We start from the raw sequence: 14,912 nt of genomic DNA, 5'->3' as shown, positions 1-14,912 counted from the left end.
CACTTCCACTGCATGTCTACGCTCATTACGAAATGCTTTCTCCGTATGACTGCTCCAAGAGCTTCATCTTTGATGAGTTCCCTAGAGGAGACAACCCTTCAGTTGTAAAATGATAACTTTATTTCTTATTTGGGAATAACGTTTATAAGGATTTATCACAGACATGTCTGATCTATAAGTATCATTTAACCAGTCATTCCTAACCCCGCTCGAATCTGCCTTTTTCAAACCATCCACTAATACAGTCTTTAACTCATGCAAACGTCCTACTTGGCTTCACGCATCTTCTAACATATTGGCTCTTTCAACACCAGCCACTTTAACATTCTCAACTTACTTGAAAAAACTGACAGAGCTTGGGAAGAAGCCAACTTTAAGTCATGGGGAAGGGAGGGGAAGGGCCGCCACCATCTAAAGAAACAGAGCTGGACGCAGCATAGCACTGGGGAGAAGCTAAAAGACGCACAATCAAAACTGGCGCCCTTCTTCCCCAGGCGCTCTTCCTTCTGCCCAGCAACACCGTAAGCAGCCTGCAGGTTACTGACATGGTTATAGCAACTCTATCAGGGGCCCCCCAAACCTGCCTCCAGTTGTATAAAGTGTTTGAAGGAGGTGGCAGAAGATATGTGTTCTTATTATTACTAGAAAATTAAGCCCTCAAAAAAATACTGCCAAAATCATGTTTTCAGAGAAAGATGGCGTCAGTCAGACTTCAAACTACAGGAAGAACTCAGCTTACTCCCGCTGTCACTTCCTCTCCTTTAAGAAAAGCCTCCTTGAGCCCACAGCACCCAAAAGCATCTTCCTCCTTGAGACCACAGCACCCGAAAGCATCTTGGGACTCCTCCCATCATTTTGCAAAACTGAACAGAATCTGACCAAGTGGGCATGAACTGCTCTGTGCCACAGCATCAGCACCGTTGGTAAAGGCAGACTTTGGCTCTGTGGTACCTACCAGAGTCAGGATGGGTACTGAGGGGTCAGACCATCTATCCAGTGCCTGCCACCTACCAGACTGAGAAAGACAACCCACTCTAAGAACCACTTGGTCATGCTAGTTCTGGTTCCCAGTATATTGTGAACAGATTTTCTAGAAACAGTGCACATATTTGACAAGGCTAAGTCATCTACTGGCTAGTTTTCTGCCATGTCAACACTACACACAACTTGGGATGCCCCAGTACTTAAAAAAAATTGCACACATATTCGAGATAAGCAATTAAAAATGATTCCGTTGTTTGCTAGCTGTAATCATTCATAGGAGGCTAACACACTCATGAAACACTGCCGACCCTGGACTATTTCTACACCGTGAAACTGACAGTCTGTAAAACCCGGTCTGAAATACAGCTCTGGGCTTGGAGGACTGAGAGTCAGCACTGGTCTAGTTTTGTGGAAGAGCACTCGCCTGGGAGCAGGGATCTGGGTTCTCGTCCTATTTTGTTACTAGAGAGGGCCGAAAGTAAGTGGTTTTACCTGTTAACCTTCCTCACTGAGGAGAAATTGAGAGTAGTATTTTTAGCTACTCTTCCTTTTTGAGAAAATGAAAAATAACTGACCAAGATGAGTTTTTAAGAAATCTGAAAAGGAGACAAAGGTGGCAGAAAATGAAATTCCTATCCGTGTGCTCTTGTGAAGCTTCTGCCTGACTTTATTGAATAAGAAGATGTGTTTGCGAATGAAGCCCATCTCTATCCCCTAGGACACGGAGACTATCTCCGACTGGCAAATACTGGCAGACAGAATAGTGTGGACGGGAGAAGGTTTGGCTAAATGAAAACAGGAAGGCTGTTACAAAGACTACTGGGAAAGACGGTTGTTAGTGAAGTGTCTGCCGTGCAAACGTGAGAATATGAGTTTGATCTCCAGCACGCAGGAAAGCCAGGTGCAGGGGAGGGCTACAATCCTAGCTCTAGGAAGGCAGAGACAGGGAGATTTCCAGGCTCCCTAGTCAGCTAGCCTAGAGCTTCAGTGAGAGATGCCACCTCAAGAGGGAGGTGGAGCCTGACTCCAGAAGATACCCCATGTTGACCTCTGGCCAGCGTGTTTCCGTGCATGAAGGACTAAAGGGTCACCACATCCTAGAACTGATAGTAATATAAGTGACAACTAGAAATTAATTTGACTCCCTTATACTGGTGAGGGAGGAAGGGAAAGAGAGAGACACAGAGAAAGACAGAGACAGAGAGAGACGGAGAGACAGACTGGGCTCACCTCCTAGACAAGGACTCTTTATTGTGAGTTAATAGACAAAATCTCCATTTCATATTTAATACAAAGCTCAAAATTAGGCAAGACCCTAGCAGCTCTCAGACACATCCTCACCATGTTCCTAAGACCTCACAGCCAGGTGTCAGCCCAGCACCTGGGAGGCAGTGGCAGAAAGAGGCCTATAAGGTCAAGGCCAGCCTGGTCTATATGGCCAGTCTGGTCTACACAGCAAGCCACATTATGAGACCCTTTCTCAAACATAAAAACCAAACTAAACCAAACCAAAAAGCAACATCTAACAAGTGTATCTTTTATTCTCTGAATTTCAAATAATCTGATTGTCAGAATTCTATATTTTTCCTAAGTTTTATATTCATAGCTTCCTATAAAGCCAGAGTTGAAAACTAAGTGGGAATAGCTCCTAATAAGAGATTAAACATAAGCAACACTGCATCACCACTACAGGCATACAAACACATCCCAAATCTTCCCTATATAACAGTAACAGGCAAACCAGACTTAAGACCAAGCTGCAATGTGTCTGAGCTACCAGCAGATGGCAGAAGCAAAAGCAGAAGCCAGGACAGGGATTCTTAGACTGAAGGCTGCTGGCTCCCCACCTGAGGCTTTGCTCATGCATTTTATCATTTTAAATTAGGCTCGGTGACCTAAACAACAAGGGATAAACATGGTTCTCTGTCTCACTACTATTTCTAACAGATGTCAGCATTTTAGTTAAATTAAAAACACCAAAGCAAACCCTTCATACCGAGTCCCATGAACTTGTAAGAACTTCAAAAGAAAGTGCTTGCAGCTCGATTGTAACAGCATCGTTACCTGAACACTCCTCTGTCCGAGTCACATCCACAGGGCTGTCCAGGAAAATCTCGGGAAAACACATCTCGGGGAGACAGCAAGAGCGCAGAAGAATCGATACTAATGCAACTTCAAAGAAAAGGAAATGGACGGCCCTTTCGTTTTGTTTTCTGAGACAAGGTTTCTCAGTGAAACAGTTCTGGTTATCCTGGAACTCACTCTGTAAACTAGACTGGCCTTGAATTCACAAAGATCTATCTTCCTCTGCTCTCCAAGTGCTGGGATTAAAGGTGTGTACCCTCCACTGCTGGGCTTGGACATGTGTTTCTAACATACTAGTGCGCTTCACAGTTGGATGCAGCAATACCCAGAATCTTACTATGCTCACACTCTAAACCAGCAGTACTGCACTGGCCAAGACACACACTGTGTGTGCAGTGAGCATCTAATGGAGCTGCCATCCGCACCATGCTTTGTGTCTGCTGGACCAGCATCTGCTAGGCTTCTGACAAGGTGCTGAGATGGTGGAGTCCTTTAGTGCTCTATCCTTCCTCATGCCCAGTAGTCAGTCTGTAAAATACAGTATGTGAGTGTCACAAAACTGGTCTGGGACCTTTACTTTGGGGATGAGTTGGCTGATGAGTTCACTGGCCATGGACATGCTCTCTGTGCCCTGGGCCAGTGTGGCCAACACTAGCAGGCTCGCTACTGAAATGCTGCTGGCCAAACTCAAGAAATGATCTTTTAGTTTATCTTGTACTAATTTGAGTTTCCCTGGCTACATTAGTGATAATTCATAGATCCAATGTCCAAGATGAACACTGAGTGTAAAGAGGTTGTTTCAAGATGCTTACAATCCGAAAGAACTGAGAGAAGACGGACTTCTTGAAGTTCTAACTGGGCTCCTTTTATGGGGACTGGTCAGAAGGGCAAGAAGTACATAAACTTCACCCTGTTCTTACCAGGGGCCCAGCAGAGGGAAGCTATCATTGCTGTTTTCTCCTCACCCGTGACAGTTATGGATCATGCTCTGACATTTTTTTATATGAAGAAGGTGAAATATACATTATTTTCAGAATAGTTTATGATATCTGGGCTGGAATAAACTCAAATACAACTTAAATTGTGGGCAAACACAATCTCTAGTCTATGCATTTTTCACAATTAAAAATATCATAGTTTGAAAACCAAACTAAAGTCCACTTCTACTGGTGTGAAGTTCTGCAGACTAATGCCTTTGTTATTTCTAAGTTCTAGGTAAAACCTGAGCCCGCTTTGTTCTGCAGAGTGCAAGAAGCAGAGTCAGTGAGTTTGTTACTGCTGTCTCTGCATGCATGCAGGGAACACGCACAGCCGGACAGTCACAGGAACGAAAGAACAGGGTCACTTCCCAATGAGTGCAGTGTAACACAGCAAGTCAAGGCACAACATGCTGGCTCTTCACACTCGACACCCAGAGGGTAGTCTTTTGCCAGGTGGGCTCTGAGGTACAAGTGAAGACCACCACACTCTGTATGGACCCAGATAAGGGCGGAGAGAGGGGACAGGAATGCAGCAGAGCTGGGTGAACACCAAGGAGGCATTCGCTCTCAGTCATCACAACCATTACACAATCAGAAATCTGAGCAATCATTAACAAGCATTTACTGTTAGCCACGCTAGCCAATATGAATAGACAGAAAGGAACAAAATGAAGTCCCTAAGTGAACAATCTTGCTGCGAACAAAAGGCCACATAATAGAACTGGGCCAGGCCACATCATGTCATCTCTTCTATATAAAAGAGGAAGAAAGGAAAGTGGCTCAGGAGAAATTCCAAATGAGTTGTGACGGCAGTGAGGGCTGCAGGCCCAGAGGCTGCACACAGCACAGAAGTCAGGAAAGGGAGGCTAGAGGAGGAGCAGGGCAGGCCTCAGTCAGGAGAAGTTGACTGAGATGTAGGGAGGGGAAGAAAAGCATTCTAGAGAAAGGTAGAGAGTGATGGGCTCAGAGAGAGATGGGATGGCGTGCTTGGAGTCTATTGACGGAGATAATAACACGGCCTTGCTGAACTTAGAGGCTATTTTTCCCTCAATGCCTACTCAACCACGATGTCCGTGAAAAATGATACATGGGGGTGATCACATTCAGGATTTACTTGAAAGCCCTATTCTTGGTAACTTTAGCTTATGCAGTCATTTTTATTTCATAATAATCAATTTTAGGTGTCCCAAACAAGTAAAAAAATATTGCCAAAATAATAAAGAAAGTGAAGTGGTAAGAAGGAAGCCTGTTTGTGGTGTGCCACACGTCATGTACTAGGAATTCCAGAGAACTACGAGGGAAGAAACGACACCAGCAAAGTCCTCTATCAGTGCTCGCTTTCTCTGGAAGGCTGTGTGACCTCTGGCAAGAAGATGGAATCCTGGGCTCAACAGCAGGTTAACAGTGAGGACTACAGGAGGTTCAGGGAGGGCTGGGTGCGGGAACTGAAGAGTGAGGTCGAGGATACACCATACAGACTGAACTGCATCCGGAAACCCATGCTGGGCTTCACAGAAGACTGGGAGCCTGTCCTTCAGAGAGGACAGGTAGAGGGAGAGCCCTAGCCATAAAGGGCCTGATTGAAATGCCTCCAGCACCTTGTGGGGGACTATGATGGCCTCAGTCACACCGTTCCCGTTTCCTGTTCTCTTCACCATGAGCACAATATGTTTGTTCTCACTACCAGGTGCATTTTTATTACATTTATTTCTTTATGGGGGGTGCATGTATTCTATGGCTCACAACTGTAACTGATAATAAGCCTCACAGTGGTATTTCATAAGTGAGTGTGGGAATTGGCAAGTGGGACCCCGGTGGCAGGAGAGAAACTGGTCCAGTGCCACCAGGCAGGACAGAGAAAAGCCTTCCATCCACAGAACTGGTTCTCTCTCTCCACCATGTGGTTGTCAGGGAGGGAACTCGGGTCCTCAGCCTTGGTGGCAAGAGTCTTTACCCACTGAGACATCTTGCTGGCCCTATGGTATATTATAAACTCTTCTCACCAACTATAAATTTTACAATTGTTCGTATCAAAAATTATGGAAGAGGAATATAAAAAGCAAGGGTTTCTCAAAAGAACTTATCAGCCATACAACAAAACAGAGTTCCTAAAACTGTTTTGCAGTGAAATTGTCTTACTGTCAAGCAAGCACCAGGAGTTTGCTCTAGGAACTGCCTTGTGTGGAGCAAGAGACAGATGTTCATGTCCCCTCTTACCATGACACACACCGTTCTTTTAGAGAGACATTGAAGGGAGCGAGGCGAGGCTCAGTGACTCAAGCCTGCAGTGCCAACACTTGGGAGTCTAGGGTAGGTGAATCCTAAGTTCAAGGCCAGCATGAATGGGCCTCAAAGAGAGTGCCTGTCTCACATGAGAATGTCTGGAGTGGGAAGGAGGCATATTACTGGCAGAGCAAAGGCAGCAGAATCTAGGCTGGAGCCCTGACAAGTACAGAGGAAGAAACATCTGGGCAAAGCCAAGTCAGGTGGACTAGAAGAGAATCAGCCAAGCTGGAGCCAGAGGAAGTATCACTCGCCAGGGAAGCAGGGGAGCAGACAAGGACACCATGCCTCGCACAGGACTGATTGGTTCCCATGAGTTTAGAGTTAAAGATGTCATCAGGAAGCTCAGCAAGAGGGGAGGGCTGGAGCAGATGTGATGAGGGGAGATGGAAAGTGAAGAGTGGGGCGGATAATGGTGCACACCACAGTGATTCTCACGCCATCCAGAAAAAAAGAAGTCAAAAGGCTCTGGATTTGACCTTGCTGGTTCAAATCCCAGCTCTGCTACTGAGGAGCAGTGTGAACTTGAGCAAGCCTTCAAATTCCTCAAGTTCCTAGTCATTCATCTAACAGTATGTGTGTGTGTGTGTGTGTGTGTGTGTCTGTGTGTGTGTAACAGGTGTCTGTACAGAAAGAATGAAATAAAAAACTGATGCTTTATAATCCTTAACTTAGTCACCTACAAAATATTAGAGGGCAGAGGACACGCAGAGCCTCAGGACTCGAAAGAGCCTGATGCAGAGTGATAAGGGTTTAACCCATTATAAAGCAGAGTATAATTCAGTGCTTGCTGTTCGCACTATGAGGCAGGCTGAGGCAGGAGGATCAATGAGCCCTGGAAACTGGAGGCCAGAGCAACATGGACGGGCCCATTTCAGAAAACCAAAACCATGATCTCGGGGATTTCTTATCTGCTCCTACTTTGATATGTGTTTACTATTAATTTCTCCTCATAATCAGCAGGCCAATTTTAAAGCTTTTTCTCTACATCTAACAACATAATCAACCCCCCTACTGTGTGTGTGTGTTTAGCTGATTCATCAATTCAGTATTGCTAGCATCTTTCCTTTGCTCATGTATGACACAGAAGACACAATAATCATATAAAACAGAACCAACCATGTTGACTGTCCCTGGAGACATGTTGTCTGTAGAATTATACAACGGTTATTACTATGGCCAAAGTTAAAAACAATGATCTGCTATGGGACAATGGTCTTGCACCCTGTAAAGATTTCTCAGTTGTATTGGTCTAATAAAATGCCGATTGGTCAGTAGTCAGGCAGAAAGTATAGGCGGGATGACCAGAATAGGAGAATTCTGGGAAGAGGAACGGCTCAGTCTGCAATCATCACACAGATGCAGAAGAAGCAATGAGAATGCCTCACTGACAAATGTACCTAGCCACTTGTCTGTGGGTAACACAGACAAGAATTAAGGATTAAGATATAAGGGTTGGTTAATAAGAAGCCTAGACTAATACAACAACTAGTTTATAATTAATGTAGGCCTCCGTGTATTTTCTTGGGACTGAACAGCTGTGGAACCAGGTGGGACAGAAACCTCTGTGAACAAAGATCTCTAAGTTACAGTCTCCCTCTCCTGATGGAGACAATTTTTGGTGCGTGTGTCATTACTAGGCACTCTTATTCACTGTGACTCTTGTTTGCACAACTACCTTAAAATTAATTATGCATTTTGATTGTACAAGTAAAATAACCTCAAGAAATCTGAAATTACTTAAAAGTTTAGATTTCCACATGAACAACACTGTGACGCAGTTACAAGTCTTTGAGTTCTTTTGGAGATAAGCCTTGTTAAACAATACGCCTGAACATGTGGAAAATAACAGAACACTTAATAAGCGCAAGCCTAGCTATGCCCCACTGGACTAGATGAGAACAGTAATTTCCGTCAGCCCTGCCATCAGGTTCGCTCTCTATGGCTGATATGGATTTCCTGAGTATTGGCCACCACATTCTGACACAGGAAGCTCTTTGCATCTCTGCGTCCCAACACAGTTGAGCCCCTGTCCAGGGACACTGAGACAAGTCATCTGAACGAATAAGAAGCTTACACATTTTATTCTGGCCTAAAATAAGGAAAAATATTGGTGAATAATTAGAAACAATAAAATGAAATAAAAGCAAAAAAGAAAGACCAGATATGTATGGTACGACACACTGCTGCAGACCAGGAGACTGTGCCCGTGCTGACAGTACTAGTGTAGTACCTACATGTCAGGCAGGCATTTCAATTTTTTTCTCAGCAGTTTTTATAGGAAGGCTTGTCTGTTGTGACCAATGCCAAATACCCAGATTTTCTAAGAACTAAGATAAGATTTCAAGCTGAAGCTCCTTTGCTGCGCTCCAGAAAATAAATCTGTAAAGCAAAAATTCTTCAAAAATCTTATTTTTAAAATTTCTACAGATCTGCAAAAGTAAAAAAAGGAATCTAAAAGACTCTGAAGACCCGGCCCAGCTCACTGGGAAAAGGCTCCTATAAGTGGAATTTAGGGCTGCAAAAGCAATGTGGGCACTGTGAACACAAGCCACACCCAGCCAGCGGGGTAGCAGAGATGCCAGCTCCCCTCATCTCTCGTCTTTTTACTGAATAAATACAGTGGATTCTGGAGATAAGTTCACAGGTTTATTAAGTCTGCAGTGAATATTCTGAATGCATGCTGGGAATTAAATACAAAACCAAAGATTTAGAAGATGATGATCATGTGTTTAATCCTTTAAATACTGAGTTGACTCTATTCAGAATTATGATATTTAGTAACTTCTGACATGAAACATCAAAACACATTAAGCTTTTAACAGATAAATTTAGAGCATTTATGTATTAATTTATAATTTCTTTTTCATTGTGATGTACAATCTTGGTGAGTTTCTAGGCTCAGAACAGCTCTGATGGGGTGGTCATCTCACCTCATTAGCGTAATTAAAGCTGGGAGGACACTGAATGGCCAACAGAGAAAGCTGGGAAAGCAGTGGGAGCAACTTGTGATCTGATAGTGAGGACAAGAACTGGGCGGAGTCCGGTGAGAGGAGCCAAGCAGCTCTCAGGCTCCCACCGACCTCCTTTTGCAATGGCACCTACTCTCCTCTACCTGCAGAGGGCTGCTGCAGAAGGAGCTGGGCCAAGCTAGAGTGTGGCTCCTATTCACTTCCATGAGGTAAAGACAACTTTCCCAGGGTTGTGCTAAGCCATGGCAGCTCTCGCTTCTCCGTGCTGCTCCTACTGGTCTCCACACAACCCAGGCCTTCAGAACTCAGCTCAGGCCCTACCTCCTACAGGGACCCCCTTTGCTCTGCTCCTGCACACTCTCTCCCTAAACATGGATGCAGCGGGTATCCTGCGTGGACTGAAACCCACTCCGCCATGACTCAGCTGTTTACAGGCCTTTGCGAACAGTGGGCTCCTTCTAGAAGAGGCAATGATGAGACCACTGGGGCGGGCATCAAGCAGGGACTATCAGTCCAAGGCAGCACTGTTTAACAGTGGTCACATCCAATCAGTTCCCAAATGGGGTCAACAATGACACAGCATGCCAGAAAACCTTGCTCCAGGACTAAGGCGAATTTAGGAGTCATCACTGCTACCCCAAACTCTGGGTTCTCTGTAGTTCCCTACACCAAAAGTCTAATCTTAACCACAGCCTATGTGATGCCCACATGTGCTCAGGTTACTCCATGGTGTTTGATTAGAACAACAAAGCCTTACTGTGAAGCCTAGGGAACGGGGCTGGGGGTGGGGAAACGGCATGATAAACCACACAGGCCACACACCTTGAGTCCAAAGGCTGCATCCTCCGAGGACAATACTTCAACCTGCAATCATAAGGAGAGACATAATTTAGGCACTATCAAGAACCCCTCTTGGGTGCAGCCCTAGAAGCCGGCTCTGGGAAGAAGCTCAGCAGGGATCCTGTTCACAGGGCCAGCGGGCTTCTCTGAGAGGGAGGGCCCGCCTGCCCCATGCGTGCAGCGGGGCTCTCACCAGAGCCGCTGAGCTTTGTTTAGGCTTGTTACTGCTGGACAGGAGATGAGGGGAAGTCATGCTCAGATAAGCAGTCGCTATGCTGGCTGCCTCCTTGCCCCGGCTGCGAGTAGCTTCTTGTCCTGCTCACATAGGAGTGGGCAGAGCAAATCTCTGGAATGCTGCAGAGCAGGAGTTCCTGAAAGCAGTGCTCTGGGAAAGGCAGGCAGAGTCTAGGCAACTTCAAAACTGGCTGTCAGTCTTATGCAGCAGACGACAGAGCTCATTAACATGAATTTAAAAGCTGCATGGAACGAGACATGTATTGATAATTACTGTTTTTTAAACATAATTATCCAGTCTGGTGTATTAAGGTTGGCTACTACAAAGAACCAATGTGGAGGAAGGAACAAGGAAAGAAGTTGACAGATAGCCTGAGTTGGGCACCTGGTGAGGCTGTGGGGGAGAGGCTGGTATGGACAGCGACACCAAGGAAGACGACCCTGCAGACTGCATCCAGCATGAAACCGAAAGGGTTAAAGAGGAAGCACTGATGAAGATCAGGGCCCTGCCTCCAGCAGAGATGGCAGAGATGGCCTCCCTTCCCCAGCAGAGATGGCAGACCTGATGCAGGGCTGGTTTAAGAGCCACCTTTCCCCCCAGCATACTGGATGCAGGGCTGGGATGAGAACCCCCTTCCCCCAGCAGACTGGATGCAGCCCTGAGATGAGCAGCTACACTGTGATGAAAAACATATGTTTCTGATATCAAATATGATTTTAGGCTAAAGACTGAGATGTTGGATCAACTAGAGTAGAAAATCATGGTAAGGTCTACTTACACCATTTCTGTTTACACTCGTTTCTAAAACTAACTGTAGATTTAGAAAGAAGCCTTAGTATAGACTTTAGCTTAGGATTCCCCCACCCACCCACAAAAAAAAGCTTGTATCTTCGAATTTCCTGAGTCCTGCCTTCTACAACAACAGGCTACTGCCCTCAAATATTTTTAAAATTACAATTCCTACTTAATGCTGCAGACTTCAGCTATGAACCTTTGGGAGAAAACACAGCCAAACTCAACTACCGTGGGCCTTCTGTGACGAGAGCTGGTGAGCGGTACACAGAGGACCTGTCTGTTGTCTTCGTCACTCAGTGAGGACATGCAGCCCTGATGTGGGCTATCTTCACACACATACAATTATTGCTGAGCATATTAAAGTTGAGATTGGTATCTACAGCGCAAGTTCTGCATATTTTAACAGATTTTAAAAGTCAAGTAGCAAAAAAAAAATCAGTAGCAAATAGAAATCTATTTAAAGCTAAGGCTTTACTATATTTGACAACGGGAGGTGAGAGCAGTGCTTTCTGTGGAATCCAGAGCTCCACATGTGACTGTGAGCACAGGCTGGCTGCAGCCGCAGCCCCGCTTCTCTCTAGCAGGCTGAAGGGCGTTTCAAACCTCTTAGTAGACTTTTAAACGCCTTTCACTTAGGGAACTCCACAAACTGCTTTCTTCCCATACCATGATTTTAAAATATGTACCCTGGCTTACTGTCCTAAAACTCCCTGTTCTGTAAGGTTCTAGGGGTAACGCCCAGAAAGGAAAACCGACTGGAAAACCACTAGATTGCTAAAGTTTACTGTGGAGGAAACAGCAGGCTCTCGGGCTGGTCTCAGAGCGTCTGTCTGTTGGAAGAAGCCCCTCTAGTGGGAGCAGCAGAGTATTTCAAGCTCACACCATTTCAGGTCAGCAAACGTCCGGGAACCAGCCATGCTATGTGCTACTTCTGCCGTGAACTCGAAAATAAGAGAAAAGTTGATAACCATTTTGTCTCCCATTACCCAGAATTAGAAATTATCTACATACAAGCCGAAGTACCTTTGTATTGATCTAATAGATGGCTTTATCTTTAGACAACTGATATCCTATTTAACTGGGCTATGAAGCAATCCCAACTTTAAGTTAAAGCAAAAATGTGTAACTTGAAAAATAAAGTATGCTTTCAGTAGAAAGACCTGACCAAACTAGAAAGGTGTGCATTGATATCTAAATATTGATTCTTCCTACTGGCTCGACTCTGCATTAAAACCCTCAAAAGAAACACCCTCCCACAGTCATCGACAAAGCCTTTCCGGGCATTTAATCCATGCAAAGCTTGCGCTTAGTATCTTAAGACAAAGTGGAGAGCTTCATGCAAACACCTGAGTGAAATGTATTTAGCATCCTTATACATTTGTTTTAAAACTTCAGAATCAAAGAGGACAAACTGAGATTACCTTTGCTGCCATTCTTTTTCTGAGTTCGGTTTGCAGAGGGTTAAATTAGTGGCATTTAAGCCACCAATAAGAATGCCACACAGGCTTTACTAAAGGAGATTAGGGGGGCAGTGGCCTATGTCCTCTTCCACCTTCAGTGGACCTTCAGTGAGGCAGAGAGAGGCTTCAGACAACAACGTGTCTGGAGACATAGCTCAAGGGTTAACACAAGCTGGGTTCAATCCTCAGCACCCACATGGAGGCCCACACTGTCTGCAATTCCAGTTTTCAAGGAAATCTGACCCCCCCCCCTCTGAAGCCACCCGCGTGTATATGATACACAGAGAAAATGCAGGCAGAAGACCCAAGCACATTACTGGCAAGGTAGGTAGGGAGGGAGGGAAAGAGGGAGAGAAGGAAGGAGGATAACAGAACCTAAGCTCCCAGGCTGCAAAGCTGAGGCCCTGTCACACCGGTTTCAAATGAGCACAGTCAACACTGGCTGACACACGTGCCTACAAAGACTCCATCTAGAGAACTTCAAAGCACAGCCGAGTCAGCATTTAGTAGCCAAGCCCTTGACCGTGACCCTCTCAGTTGCTCTACCAGCCAATCTAACAAAAACCACACAACTGCAAGTGACTATCTGCCCAGGACCAAGGATGCTAACACACGAATTAAGAAGCAGAATTGATCAGAAGGTTTTTTCTCATTTTCAAAGTCCTTCCCACTTTCTCAGGAAAGGCACCTAGAGAAGGAACAAAAATAAGTCAGAGCCAGAGATGGCTCAGCAGGTTAAACACTTACAGCCAAGCTTAAGACCCAAGTTTGATCCCCAGAACCCACGTAGAAGGAGAAAACAAATTCCTGTGGTCTGTCTTCTGATTCCCAAACATAAGCCCTCCCCACTCACAGAGTAATAAATAAATCAATTTAAAAAATAAAAAAGAATATCAATAATAAAAACAGTTAAAGAAAACCTAGTTGTGAAGATAACATAAGTTTTCTGTCATGTTCTACCATGCCCCCAGAAGAAACAAGGACAAAAGTAGCATATGTATACGAGCAATGGCTGGGTCATCTGTGTGCTGTGTACAATACCCCCGAGAATTGGGGGTGGCATCCATAACTGCCTTCAGGCACAGCAACTTCTTCTTTATTGTATATTGTCTTACAATGAAGACTTATTTATTTACTGCAGCAGATCTTGTTTAATTAGAAGTAATTGGATAAAATAAGACAATGACATTAGCAATCATTGGATATCACTAATAATCCAATGAATGATGTTGCAGCAGCCAGCACTTGTATGTGTGGAGTATATTCCTGAACACTTGGAGGTGGGTAAAAAACAAACAGTCCCTACAACAGCAACAAAAACAAAACTCAAGAGCCTACAACTGTACAGTGTAGTATCTTCAAGCATAGCCACGCCCACCTGGAAATCTGTCTGTCAGATTTATGGAAAGAATTTGTGACACACTGCTTACCTATTGAGCATGGAAACTGCATCATTAGTTAATGTAATATCAGATTAGAAAACGCATACAAAATTAAATGAAGTTATATAGAGAACGGCATGTTTACACTAGACAGTACTACAAAACTGAGAAACTCCATTTTCAAGCACGCTAACATGGAGAAATGCATTCACCACAGTGAACTTCGAAACAGGATTGAAATCAGAACCCAGACACTTTAGATTTCCTCCACACCTTGTGGGACTTGTGTTACACCAGAAAGTCTCTCCTTCGAGTTTCAAACTGTTAATGCATGTTTTCTCTTAATGTTTGACTTTACTTTTTTACATTTAGATGTTTGACCCATCTGCATTTATTTCAAAATAACAAGGGGAAGGAATGAGCCAGGCCTAATTTTCCATCTGAATAACCATGATGAAGAATAATCTATTATTTTCTCCAAGGATTAGAGATACTGTATCTTTAGCATAATTAAATATTAAAATGATGTAATTTTTGTCTCCAATTCTAGGCTGAGATGGGAAAGGCAAAATTACCCAAGTGACCTGCTATTCAACCCATGGGAAAATAGGTCCAGGGTTCTCAGACACAACAGCGCTTCTCACAAAGAACAGCAAGGTCTTAGTAAGTAACTTAAATACTTCTTACAAAAGACAATTTTAAACAAAATATACTCCTATTTATAGTATTTTCTATATCTTGGTTGGCTGGACCCAGAAGGCCAATACAGTACTTTTATCTCCATTAAGGAAATGCAAATGCCAGTACCTAAACTGCTCTCTCAAATATGGCTCAGGATTTTAGACAATTCAAAGAGCAAGCTAATATATTCTCTCCCCCACCCCTCGCTATGCCAC

General features: G+C 44.4%; 1 protein-coding gene across 3 annotated transcripts in view; it reads right to left on the bottom strand.

The window, feature by feature from the left end:
* The window catches only part of Arid1b (AT-rich interaction domain 1B), a 348,435-nt gene that overhangs the window by 125,025 nt on the left and 208,498 nt on the right, over nt 1–14,912 (bottom strand). For 2 of the 3 annotated variants that reach the window (XM_041679956.1, XM_041679957.1), the window contains exon 5: nt 10,127–10,168. The exons of the other annotated variant lie outside the window; for it this stretch is intronic. In XM_041679956.1, the coding sequence (XP_041535890.1) occupies nt 10,127–10,168 (42 nt within the window). The remainder of the gene's footprint in view (nt 1–10,126; nt 10,169–14,912) is intronic. 3 annotated transcript variants of the gene reach the window in all.

The sequence above is a fragment of the Microtus oregoni genome, unplaced genomic scaffold (genome assembly GCF_018167655.1).
Source record: "Microtus oregoni isolate MIOR12 unplaced genomic scaffold, Mior012 000033F_ref0000390, whole genome shotgun sequence".
NCBI classification, from domain to species: domain Eukaryota; kingdom Metazoa; phylum Chordata; class Mammalia; order Rodentia; family Cricetidae; genus Microtus; species Microtus oregoni.
The sequence above is the reverse complement of the archived record's forward strand: the minus strand, read 5'-3'. Positions and strand labels throughout refer to the sequence as shown.